The 17345-nt window shown below is 45.7% G+C and overlaps 2 protein-coding genes across 5 annotated transcripts in view; one reads left to right on the top strand and one right to left on the bottom strand.

Annotated features, from left to right (window-relative positions):
• Positions 1–783: 783 nt before the first annotated feature.
• Positions 784–15912, bottom strand: TATDN3 (TatD DNase domain containing 3). 3 transcript variants are annotated; one of them, XM_075925168.2, is made up of 10 exons: positions 15813–15912; positions 15245–15277; positions 14830–14903; positions 11587–11671; positions 6882–6944; positions 5049–5158; positions 4625–4680; positions 3262–3374; positions 1354–1434; positions 784–971 (listed from the first exon to the last, which is right to left on the bottom strand). In XM_075925168.2, exons 1-10 carry the CDS (start codon positions 15870–15872, stop codon positions 828–830), a joined length of 819 nt encoding a protein of 272 aa, XP_075781283.2. In that variant the 5' UTR covers positions 15873–15912; the 3' UTR covers positions 784–827. The 3 variants fall into 3 exon arrangements, with proteins under 3 accessions (XP_075781283.2, XP_075781284.2, XP_075781285.2); XM_075925169.2 differs by having other exon boundaries at positions 1354–1431; XM_075925170.2 differs by lacking the exon at positions 1354–1434.
• A 91-nt stretch (positions 15913–16003) lies between these two features.
• Positions 16004–17345, top strand: part of NSL1 (NSL1 component of MIS12 kinetochore complex) — a 30527-nt gene continuing 29185 nt past the window's right edge. For both annotated transcript variants that reach the window (XM_075925166.2, XM_075925167.2), the window contains exon 1: positions 16004–16231. In XM_075925166.2, the coding sequence (XP_075781281.2) occupies positions 16004–16231 (228 nt within the window). The remainder of the gene's footprint in view (positions 16232–17345) is intronic.

Here is a 17345-nt window from a genome sequence, read left to right as displayed (position 1 = left end):
CTTCAGGGCAAAAGTAGAATTAAGATATGCGTCAATTGTGTAGCTGAAGTCAAAATAGCTTAATTCGGCTTTTGGCGCTGTCGACACGTCAGGAAGTCAAAGGAAGAACACTCTTCTTTCGACTTCCCTTACTCCTCATGAATTAAGGGTTACAGAATGCGGAGTAAGAAGTCTACCATCTTGAAATTATTTTGAAATAACAGCTTGCTGTGTAGACCTGCACTTTGTTATTTTAAAATATCAGTTATTACAAAATAACACTGCTGTGTAGATGTACCCTCATTGTCCTATTTTAACACAATAATGCCACAGACACCACGTTCCGCCCCCTGGCTCAGCTGGACCCAGCAACAATTGGGATACTGTGAAGATAATTACTTTAACTATTTGGATGACATCTCGGGCCTGCTGAAGTTGATGGGAGTTTGGCCATTGACTTCAGTAGGGCCAGGATTTAACTTAGGCTACATCTACACTGCCCGGTCTTGCGCAAGAACATATGCAAATGAGGGGTGGCGATATTCATCACCACCCCTCATTTGCAAATGTTCTTGCTCAAGTTTAGTTAAGTCAGGCAGCCATAATGTTATTTCACCGATATGAGAGTCTCTTGTTCCCTATTTAGGCGACTAATATAAATCTATATATGGACTGGATACCAGAAGGGTGAGTGTGTAACAAGATATAACATAGCTCTGTCATATTCATAACCTGTATGTATATTTGCTGAGTTATTCAACAGTAAACTCTGCTGTTAGGACAAGACAGATGTGCACACGTTAGTTGTTAGGACATAATGTAATTGCAAATTTTAAACATTTTTGGGTTTATTTCAAGAGAAATTCCTGAAGTTTGGGAAACAGTTTCAGTGCATTCTGTGTTGTCACTTTTATAACTTCCTCCACTTGGATTCCTTTCATTTTGGCAATATATTCTGCAGCAATGAAAATATTCTTTGGTTCATTTCTCACCTGTAAAGTACAAAAGGAGAGAATAAATTAAAGAATCAGAAACTGTTATCAGTGTCAGATTCGAATTCTCTTCAGAATCAGTTGTTGCAAACAGTTTCAAATATACCAACAATAGGGCCTTAAATGTAATTCCTCTATTTGTTCATCCACCTCCAGTCTACTCTCAGTCTATTCCTGCAAAATGGCAAGTCTTCCCCTGTGTAGTCCCTGTCTTCAGAGCTAACTTCTTGTATCACTCTGCCTTATTAGCTTGCCATCTCTTTTCCAATTTAATTTGATGTCTTTCCTCCCACACCTCTGCCTATTCAATTTTTACCCTTTGTTATTATTCTCAATAAACTAGATTTTTGGAAATGCAGAAATGGAGAAACAAACAATTTACCTGTTTTTCAGGACCTAGTGCTGGAGAGTCAGTTTCTAAGCACATACAATCTAAGGGCAACTGTTTCACAAGCTTCTGCTTCTTAAAGGAAACAAGAAAGCTATTAAATGGCTCATTCACTCAAACTAGGAAAAAAAGCAGAGGGGGGAGAGATGTGTTTCATGTTAAAAGCATGGCAGTAATACATAAAGGGATCTTGTAAATGTATTTTTGATAACTGTGCAATTAGAATACAGGCAGTCCCCGGGTTACGTACAAGATAGGGACTGTAGGTTTGTTCTTAAGTTGAATTTGTATGTAAGTTGGAACTGGTACATATTGTAGGGGAAACTCTAGCCAAACATTTCTCCAGAGCTCAGTTTTATTCTCCCACACCTCACTTCCCTCAGTCCTTTATTCTCAAGCTGAGGTGTCTGCTGAGAAAAGCTGCTCTGCATCTCCCTGGTCTGCTGGGGAGGGAAGGGGGGGCGCTAGCTTCGCGTCTCCCTGGTCTGCTGGGGGGAAGCAGCTAGTGCGGGGTTGCCTCACCCCGTTTGTAAGTAGGGATCCGATGTAAGTCGGATCCATGTAACCCGGGGACTGCCTGTATAGTAAAAATGGTCAAGAATACATGAAATACTTTTTAATAAAATCTCCATAAAATGCATGCTGCCACCCCTAGTGAAGCATTGGACCCATTATAATTTATTAAATCCGGGCTACTCAACATGTGGCCCGTGGCAGCCCGTGGACCGTTTGTTTGCAACCTGCGGTGCGGTTTGGGTTTATATAGGGCTCAACATGCAGCCTGGGGGTAGGATCCTTTGAACATGGCCTCCACTGGGAACATGCTCCATAATGGCAAGGTGTCTCTCAGGCAGGGTGAGCACTGAAAGACGCAAGGAGACGGGGTGGCTGGAACAGACGGGTACAGGGTGTTGGCATTTCTAACCCTCAAGGAGGAGGTGCCAGGAGTGCCTGGGCATTGTGGGAAGTGCTTTGTATACATGCCCGTCAATGTGAAAGAAGCTATTTGTATGTATATGCAACCACACTTAAGTTGCGGCCCTTGGCATGTGCTGTGAGTATCATTGTGATTGCTGGGGCTTCCACAGTTGAGAAGCCCTGTATTAAATCAAGTAATATTATTGCAGATTTTTAAAAACCTACATTAGGGTTGCAGAGTAAAGCACTCAAAAGCTCAGATATACCAGAATCAAAGTTGCCTGTGCAACCCTAATTCAACCTCTTTGTGCATATGTCTTATGATACCATGTTTAATTATATTGTACTTACATTCTACTTTTTCTCCCCCAGTCTTGTCCTACCTCTCATCCCCCCAGGTTCTCATCCCAATCTATCCCCCCACTGCAGTCTGGCTCTTGTCCCTTCTGCACTGAAATCAGGCAGCTGCTTCCTGTTCCAGCAAGCTGACCCCAGCGGGGAGTTACTAGAACATAGAAGAGACAGGCTTCCCTGCTCCCATCAGATGCTCAAATCCAGCACAGTCTGCAGCAATGCAGGGAAAGCCCTGCTTGGTCTGGGGCTGGCGTGTGCCCAGTGTGGATGGGATCTCTGAGAAATACAGCTGTTAAATCTAAAGTTTCTCCTGAGCACGTGCAAACTGCAGGTTTTCATGGGTACATAATTTGGCCAAATTAGGGTGGATTTTTACAGGAACAGCATAGGGCTCGTTCTTGATACACAAGTTACTCCCTGCCAAATTTTGAGTCTCTACTTCAAAGCTTGGGAGTGCCTAAGCTTTCCGAAGAAAAGGCCAAACGAAGTTTTTAACATGGGTGAAACAACATATTATAGGTTTAAAGAAATACCTCAGTATAACAGAAAGTAATACCTTCTTTGTGATAAACTGGGTTACAGGCTGAAATATTCAAATACTGATATAGAACTATCCCCTTTGAACTTTACCTGTTCACTTCTTACAATGGAAGGAGGAATGGAAAAGAAATAGCCAGCCTTCACTCCTTCCATTGCCACAGATGGCCTTCCATCAAATGCATGGAGCAACACCCTTTCAGCACCTACAGAGAGCCAAACCAAATAAGAAATAGTTATGTTCATGGAAAAACTTCCTAATTGTCAGGGTGGTTAAGCACTGGAATAAATGGCTTAGGGAGGTTGTAGAATCTCCATCACTGGAGGTTTTTAAGAGCAGGTTAGACAGACACCTGTATGGTTTAGGTAACACTTAGTCCTGCCATGAGTGAAGGGAACTGAACTAGATAGATGATTTCTTGAGGCCCCTTCCAGTTCAGTGATTCTATGGTTGGACTATGATGTCACCTCCTAGTACTAAAATCAATGGTCTCACTGTATTCTCGGATTACAGTCAGAACAGCTCCTGTGAAGCTGCTAATTAGTGATTCCAGTTGGTGCTTATGGTGTCAGACAGACAGTTTACACAATAGGTCGGGGAGGAGGTGGAGATGAAGAGCCAACTATAAAAGGAACCATGTTGGGGGTCATAACTGAGACTGCAAGCAGAAACAGCCTGGGGAGTGAGGGAGATAGATAGTAAAACTGTTCCCATGGTAATCTGCTCTTCAATGCACTGCAGTCTGAGGAAAGCACAGTCAGACCAAGGATTTTTTTGTCAGGAGCTGACATCACAATTCTAACGTAATAGAGACAGACAGAAATTACATTCACTTTCCTTCATTTCTTATTTTTACAGGTTCCCCCTCTTAAGTAAGGCAAACAGTGCAATAATGAAGCAATCAAAAAGAAGAAATTGCTGAGTTCATTCCCCAACCAGAGCAGGATACCATCCCCCAAGAGTGCATGTTTGATACTGAACTGATACAACACTTGTTCCTAGTTCAAAACATAAGAGATATCACAGCCTTAATTTTATCAATGTTTTAACAACACGAGGATTTCACTTCAGGAACTTCATGCTATAGAAGTATCATATCAGTTAACTGCCTGTAACTCTATTTGAAATGTATTTAAAATGTCCACCTTTTAAAAATAAAAAAGAACACTTTGATGTTCTGAGCAGACACTGAGCATGGATATGGATCTGTCAGAAGGCCTTGAAGGTTTGAACTGACAAACTGTTAGGCTAAGGCAATCTGCAATTCTTCAAACAAACAGGTAAACCCCCTAAATCAAAATGACAGTACATTGAGAAGGACCTCCATAACTGTGCCCGTCAAGCTTTATGCATGCAAACTGACACGAATGACCATAAGAGGATATGGTAAAACCAAAGAAAGGATGCTGAAAAAGACCTGAATTTTAATAATAGGAAGTGAGCCAAAAAAAGTACCTTGTTCCTTTAGGAGATTAATGGTTGGTCTTCCAGCTGAACGAGAATGGACATTTCTAGTGAAGAAGGAAAAAAAAAGCTAGCACTAGGAAATTTTTACATGATTAACAGCACTTTTATAGCACCATTCACCAAAAAAGAGTCCCAAAGAATTTTATAAACTATATAAAGAAATCATGTCAGCCATCTTGAAAATACAGTAGCAACGGTCTAAGACAAGAATTGAAGAAGACTACTGTATGCAATTGAAGCTACAGGAGGTATTCCAAGTAGGCAGACTGTAACTACCATGTTGTTATGTAGCTAAGACAATGAAACCAACATCCTTACTCTTCTACGTGCTATGGGTTAACTATAGCTATGGAGGTATTTGATTGTAGGTCTCTTCTAAACACAATAACCTATTATTATAAACCAGACCTACAAAGGCAAATCCAGTCTTTTTGCTAATTGAATCTGTTTGGTCAAGACTTGTCTTTGTTCTTCCTTCTGTTCATCCGTGCTGGCAAATCTGGGAGTGAAATCTAGTCCAACCTACAGCACAAGAAGAGAAATAAGAAAGTTTCACCAACCTTTTTTCCTGAACTACAGGAAAGGAAAACTATATGTAAAGGAAACTGTTTTTTTTTTAATCCTACCAGTCACTTAAGAAAGTATACCTTTAGGAAGGCTTGCCATTAAAATTAGCTCTATGGTAAAAGGTTTATTACCATCTTATATTCAACACTCAATTTATTTTCAACTCTGAAAGTAAATGCAAGACCGAAGAACTTAATACGATATTTTAATCTCCATATGATTTTTGTGTCACTATGGCCATTCTTAACAATAAATTCCAAACTCAGGAGCGGCCCAAGGCGGGCTGCGGCAGCTGGCGCCCCAGGCGGAACGTGCAATTGGTGCCCCCGCCTGCACGGCCGTCAATAGAGTGATGTCATCATCAGGCACCCTGGTTGAAGGCAGCGCACTAGGCGACAGCTGAGTCGGCCTATAGTCACAGGCCACCCCTGTCCAAACTAAAGTCCCATATTCAGAGTCCTCTGAATTCCAAGAGAAGTTTGGATTCAGATTAAGGATGTTAAGAGGAGGGTAAAAGGCTAATCGTGTACTCGATACAATTTTTATTGACTACACAATTAGTCAATAAGGGAAGGTGCTAGGTCTGGGAAATACCCACGCTGCACCTCTGCAGTTTAAATGTAATAGGAGCTGGGCTGCCTGCGTGCTTGGCCCTTAGTACATTTAAACTGCACAGCCACAGCAGGAGTAGGTCCCGGCTGCCTACCCAACCGGAGCAGCCTCTGCCCACGACCAGCCTGGGCTGCCGCAGACAAGGGCTGCTTCACAGCAGCAGCCCCTGTCCACTGGGGGGGTCCCAGCAGGGAGATGGGATCCCTGAGGACTAATGATGTTAAGGAGCAGATATTTTACTAATCATGTAGTCTATACAATTTGTAATGACTACACGATTAGTCAATAAGAAGAGGCTTGCTCTGGGACCACAGAACCTCTGCATTTTAAATGTAGTAAGAGCCATACAGAGACAACAAGGGGGCGAGGAAATGTGAGCAGTCAACTTAACTACCCAATAAGCCTAGGCTTATCAGGTAGTCAACTACTCGCCTACATCCCTAATTCAGATCTGATCCTGTAGCTCAAGCTCATTTCTAGTGAAACCAGCCAACTTTACATAATTGGAATTAAATATTTTCAGTGGATTTTTAAGTTTGTGAAAGGTACACAGCTGTACCAACCCAAAGTCCTTGACAGAACAGATACAAGATGGAAAATTTACCCATGTCAGTGTGACTCAACCCTGGGAGAGGGTAAACCAAAAGGCATCCAGTCATCCTGCTTATTTCTTTCTCTCTGCTAAGACTGTCAACAAGACTGTAATATGTTGTAGTGGTTTCGAGATGTGTGAATGGTAATTCCTTTTGACAATTTATTTATTTGAAGGGCATTTATAACAAATTCAGAGGTAGTTAAAAGTATTTCCCATTCAGATGAAAAAATAGCACTGTAAAGTAAGTAGCAGCTCGGAGACATGGGAGGAAGTAGATACACCAGGGAAGTATATGAAGTAAAACATTTTCAGTGCTGGAATGACTGGTCAGATATTCCAGCTGCTCAAATTATTAGCATTGCTTTTTGTTTATATGGAATAGAGCCAATGATATGCTAAGTGCTTGGATCTCAGAAGACTTATGTTGGCAAAAAAAAGAGGTTATAAGTAAAACATAGACCTTCCATGTACCTCTCCGATGGCCACCAATCTATCCTTATAGAGTTCTATAAGTGGTAATGCAACATCCAGGTCCTGCAAGAAGAAAAATTATGTGAAAGAAGGAATCCTCTATCCCTACAAAGCAAGAGCAAGATGAATTCAGTTCAACTGTGATACAGAACTGTTGTTTGTGTTCCTTGGAACATGCTCCTACAATAGGTTTATGTAGGGTGAGTTGAGGGACAGGCCATCAGGTTTTAAGATCCTGCAAAGCCATCCTGACATATGTCTAAACTCAGAGGCGTAGCGAGGGTGTTATGCGCCTCCCCTCCGCCAAATGGTGGGGCCCCAAACCTGGTACATAGCTGAGTTCGACCCTGGGAGGTGTGGAAGGAGCTTGGACCACGTTTTACCTGACCCCCTCCAATTTGGGGCTGGGTCCCGCACACACTAACCCTTTGGCAGAGCGGGAGGGAGTCGTGCCGGGGGCAGAAAGGCGGGGAGGAGGTAGCTCCAGCCGGTGATGGCAGGTAGAGGAGGAGCAGGTGAGCAGAGGGATGACAGGGGGAGTGTAGGGGGACTATACTGGCACCTCACTAGGGTGGCACCCAGCGGCCACTTCCCCTCCCCTCTTCCCCGCGCCCTCGTCACTACACCACTGTAAATAATCCACCTCTTAGGATATTTATTGTTTAATGAATTACTTATTTTACTACCTACAGACATATAAATTATATAGTTTTGTGGTTTACATTCTGTTAAATATTTTTTTCTCTTTAATTTGTTCATATCCTGTTCTCATTAGGTTCATGTCTTTTTACATAAAAAATGTCAAATTCTTAAATATGTAAGTTTTATAAAACATGAGAAAAGTTAATGTTATACAACCTAAATATGAATTTCATCACTATATTTCATTCAAGCATTTAAAACCACTGTTATAGCCAGGGCTTGACAAACCGTGGTGAAATCCACTCGCAAGCAACGCACTGCATATGCGCAAGACCCGCATTACGCATGCGCACGTCGCCGGTGAATGACTGAAATCTACTCGCCATGGGCGAGTAGAAACACTGATTTGTCGAGCCCTGGTTATAGCAAATGAGTAACACATTGCTTTAATGAATAAAAGTAAAAAAGATTTTGAGCATATCAAATTTATTGTAATAGAGAGATAGCCGTGTTAGTCAAATATTGGTGAAACAAAAAGAAAAAAGTCTTTAAAGTGCTATATAACTAACAAGATACCTAATAAATTTATTATAAGCAATCTGTAATGTTTCCTAACTGCCCATTTACTTACCTAGTTAACCTAATTGTTTTTCACATTATCGCACAGCAAAAAACTACACAAGAGTTATCAATGTAAGAGATTAACTTACCTGTTAAAATAACACTCCGAAAAACTTTTAAATAAAACTAACACACAACACACACCCTCGCTTTCTTGAGGGCACTTGAAGCAATAAGTAGCCTAAGGCAGAGTATACCCTGCAAGCGTGGCTTTCTGTCTGTCATGAGGACTTTTTCCTTCAGGCTGCCATGACATTCTATCCTTAAGTAAAGGAGAGAGGTCTCTCTGAGCTGCTCTTCCAAATTTCACACAAGCCATTCAACTGCAGCAATAGATATCAAGATTCAAGGCCAACTTTGCCTTGAGCAGACTGCCTCTCCAGGTATTCACAATCACAACATCCAAACATGTATAAGACTTTTAGTTGAGAAAGCCACGTTAATCCCAAGTCTCTGCTATGACTGGGAGATGGAAAATTGGCAACAGAACGTGGAATGATCTATCACTTCAGTAATGCCAACTCCTTTAAAATTGAGGTTCTGATTATCCAGCACCAGCTGAGGTAGAGCAGGCACTGTATGTATGTCTGATACATTTTTACCAAAACTTCTGCCTGCCCAACTCACCAAAGGAGAAAGAAACAAGGAGTTAGTCTGTAACCAGAAAAACTTAAAAAACAACAAAACAGTCTAGTAGTACTTTAAAGACTAACAAAACATGTAGATCAGAGTAGGCAAAAGGGCCTCCATGAGTCGGATCTGGTCTGCGGCGGCCCTACTGCTCCCCCGCCCCCAGGCCAATTATTGCCCACCCTTTCTGTAGATGTTATTATGAGCTTTCGTGGGTGGAAGTGGGTTGTGCCCACAAAAGCTCATGATACCATCTACATCAGGCATGTCAAACAGGCTTCTGGCGGGCTGCATGTGGCCCAATCAAAATTTTTTGTGGCCTGCCACAGCATTTTATAAAAGAATAAAGTGTGGCCCAGAGTGCAGATCACGGCTGGCTGGGCTGCTTTGCTTAGGCATCAAGTGCCTGCTCACAGCTGGCTGCTGTGCTCACACCTCCCCAGCGCCTGAGGAAGAAACGTGTGGTGGCAGCAACACTGGCTCTGGGACCCAGGCATTAGGAATGGGGGTAAGGGGCTGGGAGTGCCTGGGTCTGGGGGAGGGAGGAGGCATTGAGTTAGAGGGGGGTTCTCTGGGGGTATGTCTACACTACCCTCCTAGTTCGAACTAGGAGGGTAATGTAGTCATACCGCACTTGCAAATGAAGCCCGGGATTTGAATTTCCCGGGCTTCATTTGCATAAGCGGGAAGCCGCCATTTTTAAAACCCCACTGGTTCGAACCCCGTGCAGCGCGGCACGAGGTGTACCAGTAGTTCAGAATAGGAATCCTAGTCCGAACTACCTAGTTGGAGCCCCGTGTAGCCGCGCTGCACGGGGTTCGAACCAGCGGGGTTTTAAAAATGGCGGCTCCCCGCTTATGCAAATGAAGCCCGGGAAATTCAAATCCCGGGCTTCATTTGCAAGTGCGGTATGCATACATTACCCCGCTAGTTCGAACTAGCGGGGTAGTGTAGACATACCCTGGGAGAACAGAGGGGAATTGAGTTAGAATGGGGATATGGGAGTGCCTGGCCTGGGGCAGTGGAGGGGGTATTTTGTTAATGTTTTGGTTTTTATTTATGTATTTCCAAATAAAATCACAAAACATATATTCATTTTATATCAAATATATGTCAATTTTTTGCAATTGTACAAATAATTATATATTTATGCAAAATCTCAAACTTACAAAGTATCTGAAATGTTCACAGAAGCCTGTTCTATTTGATTGACCATGGTCTATACTTGTTTTTATTTCAACAAAACAAGTTATGTATCATATACAAAATTTAAAAGTACCTTAAATTTATATTTAAATTAAACATTATTTTATGAGTAAATCAAAATGTTACACATCAAATTATTGAATTATATTAAAACAAGACCTGAAAAATATTATAAAATATACCTAAAACATAATCTATAATAATAAATAATTACAACTTTTCAATGGAAGTACATTTTCTTTGGTGTCCCTGAAAGCTATCAGTTTTCATTTGTGGCCCTCAGTGGGCTTCAAGTTTGACATGCCTGATCTATATGTTTGTCAGTCTTTAAAATGTAACCAGTTTATTATTGTTTTAAGTTTTTCCTTTTGTTATAAAGTATCTTTTATTTAAAAAAAATTATAAGTAACCCCAATGCACCCATTTCTCCCCCCAGAGCCAGCCCCTCACCAGCGTTCCCCCATCCCAATGCGCTCACCTCTCCCCCTGAGCCAGGCCCCCCAGAACCCCATCCGAATGCATTCACCCCTCCCCCTGAAAGAGCCCCCCCCCAGCACCGGGAATGCCCCCCATCAAATCCTCCCCTCCGACAAGCCAGGCACGGGAGGAATGGAATAGACAGGTCAGGGATTCTAACCTTTAAAGTGGCTGCTGCTGCCACCCGGCCCTGCTGCCTCAGCTCGCAGGATGTAGAGAGCCGGGAGCACTTAGCCAACCCCCGGTCTCTGTTCAAAAGCATCACGTGGGCCAGAGCAGCGTGTGCTTCGCTCCCAACCCAGCTCAGCGCCCCCCTGGCATGGTGCCTGGGGGCAAATGCCCCCTCCCCCCCGCTACCCTCTTCGCTACGCCTCTGTCTAGACTACAGGGTTTTTTTTAGAAAAAAGTGGCCTTTTTCAAAAAAAACTTCACCTGTGTCTGGACTGCTGCCACATTCTTTTGAAATTAAATCGAAAGAACACGGCAGTTTTTTCGACCTTGGAAAAATCTCATTTTACAAGAAATAACGTATTTTTTCAAAAGTGCTCTTTTGAAAAAAGGTGCTATTGAACACAAACAGGGCTTTTTCGAAAGAGAACATCCAGACTGCCTGGGTGCTCTCTTTCGAAAAAGTGGCTTGCTTTTTTGAAAGAAGTGGTTGCAGTCAAGATCTCTCTTTCGAAAGAGGCTTGTAGTTTAGACTTACCCTTACAGTTTATTTTTCAGATGAGCGGAACATGTAATTACCTGATCAAAGCAAGATCTATTAATATTCTGAATGTGTCAGCCGTTAGTCTGAGTGCAGGGCAAGGACACAAATGTGTACCCTTCTCTTTAGCCTTCCACTCATGAGAAAGGAGGGACAGCTAAATGTGCATGCACACTATGTTGATTGCCTCGCTGCACCCTCTGTAAAACAGAGAGCCAAATGAATTCGGTAGCATTTTGCTTGAGTATTAACAAAGTCAAAGATGAGAAGGAAATCAAGATCTGATTCAGAATATTTTTGTATCATGTAAAAAACAACATAACGCTTAAAACTGGATTTATTTTAAATGTTAAATGAGTCAATTCTGAACGTCTTCTGCTTGACTCAATCTGGACATGTGACAGTGAAGAGTTTATTTACCTTTAAAGTAACACTGCACTGTTCGGCTGGAGAAATCCCTTGAACTGGATGAACTCCCAGGCATGGCAAGACAAATCCAGGGTACCTAGAAATGAGAAATACATTAAAAATGGGAGAGATCATAAAGTATGCTTCACCACGGCTATTTTGAAGAACTAGAGACAAAAATTATTAACTAATAAATTAATCCAATAGTACATTGCTCGTCATCCCACAAACCAGCAATCTGCTTGAATGGCAGCACATCTTATTTCTAGAGCCAGAGAATGAAAGTCAGAGTCATCCCACAAACCAGCAATCTGCTTGAATGGCAGCACATCTTATTTCTAGAGCCAGAGAATGAAAGTCAGAATACCTAGCTTCTGTTCTTGCCTCTGACTTGACTAGCTTGGACACTGAATGAATCAGACACACACTTCCAAACGTCCCTTCTGATCTTTGGATGTCCAATGGGACCCATCTAGTGCCTAGTTTTCTAAGATGCTGGTCACTTGCAATTTACATTAATTTCAAGCAAGTTGTGGATGCAGAGCACCTCTGAAAATCAGACCATGAGTACTGGAGACACAAAAATTGAGGAACTGAAATCATGAGTCTCTTGGAAAATTTTAGCCTCAACAACTCTGTGTCAATTTTCCTACCTATGTAAAATAGGGGAAAATGACTCCTTTCCAAGGGTGTTATGAATTTAATTAAAGTTTATAAAAAGTTGGGATAAAAAAAGGATTCCTTGAGGATCCCCCTCCATGATTTTTCCAGAGACTGAGGTAAGGCTGACTGGTTTGTAGTTCCCTGGATTGTCCTCCTTCCCTTTTTTTTTTTTAAAAAGATGGGCACTATATTTGCCTTCTTCCAATCATCTGGTATCTCTCCTGATCTCCACGAGTTTTCAATTATAATGGCCATAGGCTCTGCAATGACATTTGCCAACTCCCTCAGTACCCTCAGATGCATTAAATCTACCTACTGTAAAATAAAGACACCTGTTTTTCAAACAAAAACCCCCCCAAACCTCGATGAGGTCCACAATCTCCGCACTTGACCAAGCGGGAGCCCGCCTTTTGCGCCCCCGGGCAGGCTCCTGGGAGCCGCCAGGCTGGTCCTGGGGAGCAGTGGAGGGCTGGGTGTCATCGGGTGGCTGGCTCATGGTGTGGCAGGTGCAGGGTCTGCTGGCACGGGTGCTTGCAGCCTTGCAACTGGCACAAACAGTGTAGCCAGCCCGTGGCCCTTTAAGGGCTCCGGGGCCGGGAGGGGGGCAATAGAGTTTCCCTGGTGTTGGCCAGAGTGGCCACCAGGGAAACCTGGGAAGCCTTAGCCTCCCACTAGTTCGAATTAAGGGTCTACACAGCCCTTAATTCGAACTAGCTAGTTCGAACTAGGCTTAATCCTCGTAAAATGAGGTTTACCTAGTTTGAACTAAGCGCTCCGTTAGTTCGAATTAAGTTCGAACTAACGGAGCGCTAGTGTAGCGCCTATGAAAGTTAGTTCGAACTAACTTTGTAGTGTAGACATACCCTCCGAGTCTACGATTCTATGATTTCCATCTCTGGAGACATTTAAGAGCAGGTTGGATAGACATCGATAACGGACGATTCAGACCAGGGGTGAGCATTAATTTTAGATGGGGAGGGGGCCACTTCACTAATTTTTGAAGTGACCCCAGGCCATCCTGGAAAGGACGGGGCTTTGGGTGGAAGGGGTGGGGCCAGGACACTTCCATGCTCCCCTGCCCACAGACCCTGATTGGCCTGGGGGTGAGGAAGCATCTGAAGTCTTTGCTCCAGCCCTTCTACCGCCTAGAGAGAACTTCCAGCTGTTCTGAACAGCTGGCATTTTCCTCTAGGCACCAGCGTCCCTGACAGCAGGAGGAGATTTTGCATGCTCCCCCCACGTCCAGGTCAATCCGGGCCTGGGAGCAGGTGGAGCATGGGAAGTTGTGACGGAGCGGGCCGCCTCCACCCCGTGGACACGGACCCCCCCCGCACTAAACCCGCAGTCGCCCTGACACTCTTGGGAACGACCCGAGGAGTGAGAGCGAATTGCCGCGCTTGCTCTGCCGCCGCCACCCAGATGACGTGCGGCGCGCAAAGAACATGGCCGGCAGAGGGGCGGGGACTGGGGGAAGGGGAGGAGCCAACCTGCGCGGCGACTGACGTCATCGCGTCGGGACGCCGAGGCGTGATCTTTAAAACCCCCGTTGGGCTGGGGACGGGGGGAAGGAGGGGCGGAGTGGAGAGAGACCAGAGGAGCGATACGAGGAGAGGAGGCAGGAACGGAGCGGGAGGAGGGAGCGATACGGGGGAAGCAGGGAGAAGCAAGAGGCACACAGAGGGCTGAGGCCAATATGGGGAAGTTGGGAATTACTGGGGAGCTAGGGTTGGGGAGAGAGGAAGTAGCCCAGGGCCGGGTAAAGCCCGGCGTGCTGGTGAGTTTCGGGCAGGCGCCCCACCAGCAGGGCAGATCTCCGTGCACCTGTCCTTAAGGCCCTGGGCTGGGATCCGGGAGAGAGGGTCCCCCTATATCCTCCCACTCCCCCCTTTTGTTGGCCATAATCAAGAGGCCACAACGAGGGACTAGAGAGAGAACAGGGAGAGGGACTAGACTCTCCTGTTACAGAAGTCTTTCACTCCCTGCCCCCACCTTGCAAGGGGTGCACAGCACTTAAAGTGGACTGGTCCCTTGTTAGTTCTGTGCACCCCTTGCAGGGCAGGGACAAGGAGTGAGAGACTTTGCATACTTCCCCCACCCCAAGGACCTGATTGACATGATCTGGCCTGCAGAAGCCTCTTTATCCACCCATGATCTAGAAAGTGCTGAGTCCTGCCGTGAGGGCAGAGGACTGGACTTGATGACCTCTCGAGCTCCCTTCCAGTTCTAGTGTTCTAGGAGTCTATGATGATGATGATGATGATGATTTATTTGCATTGCAGTAGCATTCAGTAGCTCCAATCACAGACCAAACCCTATTGTGCTAGGCACTGTTCAAACACAGAACCAGAAGACAGGAACATATAGTCTAAGTAAGGCCTTGCTGCATCCCACGAACAACCCTTCATCCTGCTCCCTCCTTTGAGTACTCCCCATGCACAGTAGCAACCCATGTATTCTTCTTCTCCTTTTCCAGTCCACAGAATATGCTTTTCTTGATGTTTTGACTCCCACAACACTAACCTTATCGAACTGCTCTGCATTTAAAAATAACTATTGTTTTAATCACATACAAAAAATACAAAGTAATTATACCTTTCTGAAAGCTGGATAATTTTTTCAAATTCCCCTGAGTGTTCAGTAACTGCCACAAGGGCCAAAACTTCAGCCTGAAACAACAAGAAATAAAATCGATACAGTACAGAGGTAGCTTCAAAGGTTGGTAGACCTTCCAGGCCCTTTCATAGTCTGTATTTAATAGATAAAATTTAAGTGCTGCACACAGGTACCAGCGGGACCCGAGCGAGGGCTTCTAGCACAGAACCCAATGGGAAACCAATGTTTTGGGTTGGGGAGCACAGCTGAACTTGCCCCACCCCAGCCTGGGGTGTCAGTGGGGAGGAGACCAACCACACCCCCTCTGGCCATATGGGGGCACCCATCCTGTCCTGGAGTTGTGTGAAAAGCAAACACTTTGCAACATAAGAAAAATTCTAGTATAGCTACCTACCTTCTTTGCTTCTTCCAATACATCCTCAATATCCTGAAAGAGAGTATAACATTTTACTGGAAAGCTGAATCAGACAAGGGAATACCACTCTTAAAATAAGTGTCTACTCTTGTTAAGGGCTCTGCAAACAGAGTGAGAGCTGAAGGACTAAGTGGATGAGTCATGGGGTGATGCCACAGGGCTGAAAGATACAGGTCTGTGGGATGCAAACCTTCCACTTGGGGCAAAAGCAGCCCTTGCAACCCAAGAAGCCGCTCACACGCACCCCAAAACAAGGTAAAGCATGGGGGGGGGGGAGCAAGGTGGCGGGGGTAAGCGAAGGGCAGGTGGGGGTGAAATGCAGAGGGGGAAGAGGGGAGCAAGAACTAGGGCAGATGCGGGGGTAGCCAAGGGGCGAGACAGGGCCCAGTGGGCAGGATCCAATGGGCAGGGCACGGAGGGGGGTGACGAAAGGTGGGAGGAGGCGGGTTCCGACGGGGCACGGGGGACTCAGGACGAAGGGGCGTGAGGGGGCCGGTCGAGGCAGAATGGGCAGGACCCGGGGCCCGCTGGCCGTGGCTGCTCCCACCCGCTCGAAGTCCCGCGCCGCGAGGTGACAGTGACAATCCACCGGCCGCGCCGCCCCCATACCGCGCGCCCCAGACCGGAACGCCCGTGAGGGGCCCGTTTCCGCCCGGGCTAGCGCCTGGTGCCTGGCGCGGCCCGTGAGCGGCTCGGGCGGGTTCCGCTTCCGGTGACGGCCGTTTGTGAAAGCGGGAAATGGCGGCAAGCGCGGCCCAGCCGGGGGCGATGGCGGTGGGGGGGGAAGCTCCGGCGCTGCCGCCGCCCTGCTCGGCCCCGCGGGAGTCGCGCGTCCGCTGCTGCTCGAAGCGCCGGGTGGGAGAGGTGCTGGAGCTGTGCGCCCCCTACGTGCGGGCGCTGGCCGAGGGGCAGCTCGGCGGGCTCGCGGCCGAGAGGCGGGAGCGGGCGCTGGGCGACGCGCGGTGGGTAAGTGCCGCCGCGGAGGAGCGCGGGAGTCGCTAGCTGCGCCCGCCGGGAGGGGGATGCAGGGCCCATTCTCCGGGCGTAGAGACCAGTCCCTCCCGACCCGGGGCTGCAGGTGCCCTCGTGCGGCCCAGGCTTCAGCCATCCCCGAGGTGGCCAAGGAACAGCCCCATCTCCGCAGTTAAACGTGTTTCTTGGCCGGCTCCTCCTTCCTGGGGGCTGGAGTTGGTGAGAGCTGCCATGGGATCGTAGGGCTGGAAGGGATCTCCAGCAGCCATTGGTCCAGGGCCTGCTATACCCTAGACCAGTTGGAGTCAGTTATCTTATGTCAAGGCCCAAATGTCTTGGTCAGTGTGTAGTCAGGGTCGAGATTCCAGAGACGATAATAAGAAAAATCAACATTAGTGGTGCTCGTGATTTTTGTTAATGGTGGGATCCCTTGCAGTCCAGGTTTGGCCCACACTTCAATTATTGACTATCCGTGCCCCAGACCATCCCTGGCACGGTGCTGTCCAACATATTTTTATGAGCCTGCAATGATGTGGCGTCCACAGCCTTTCTTGGAACTTTTTTTCAGAGTTTAACTATCCCTGTAGTTAAAAAAAACTTTCTCTCCCATGTAAGCTAAATCTGCCATTCTGCAGATTAAAGCTATTACTTTTTGGTCTGCAATGAATGGATACAGAGAAAAATTGTTCTCAGTCATCTTTACAATTGCCCTTGACTTATTTGAAAACTTACTAAGAACCTGATCTTTTCTTAGGACTAAACATAAGGGTTTTTAACCTTTTATCATTTTTGTTGCTCTCCTCTGAATGCTCTTCAGTTTGTCCACATCTTTCCTAAAGTGTGGAACCCAGAATTGGACATAGTAATCCAGCTGAGGCCTTACCTGTGCCAAATAAAGCACAACATTTAACTTCTGTCTCTCAGGACAGGTATACCACTGTAGCACATCTGGTGAAAATGCTCTGTGCTGACAGGATAGCACTCTTTAATCAGCATAATTACTGCTCCTCAGTAAGTGATGGAAGCTCTGTCAGTGAAAGACTGTATTCCATCAATATAGTACCAGTATGAACAATGCTTAGGTGTTGTAACTTGCATCAGTTGGGGA

The sequence above is a fragment of the Pelodiscus sinensis genome, chromosome 3 (genome assembly GCF_052426305.1).
Source record: "Pelodiscus sinensis isolate ZL-2025 chromosome 3, ASM5242630v1, whole genome shotgun sequence".
NCBI lineage: Eukaryota > Metazoa > Chordata > Testudines > Trionychidae > Pelodiscus > Pelodiscus sinensis.
The sequence above is the reverse complement of the archived record's forward strand: the minus strand, read 5'-3'. Positions and strand labels throughout refer to the sequence as shown.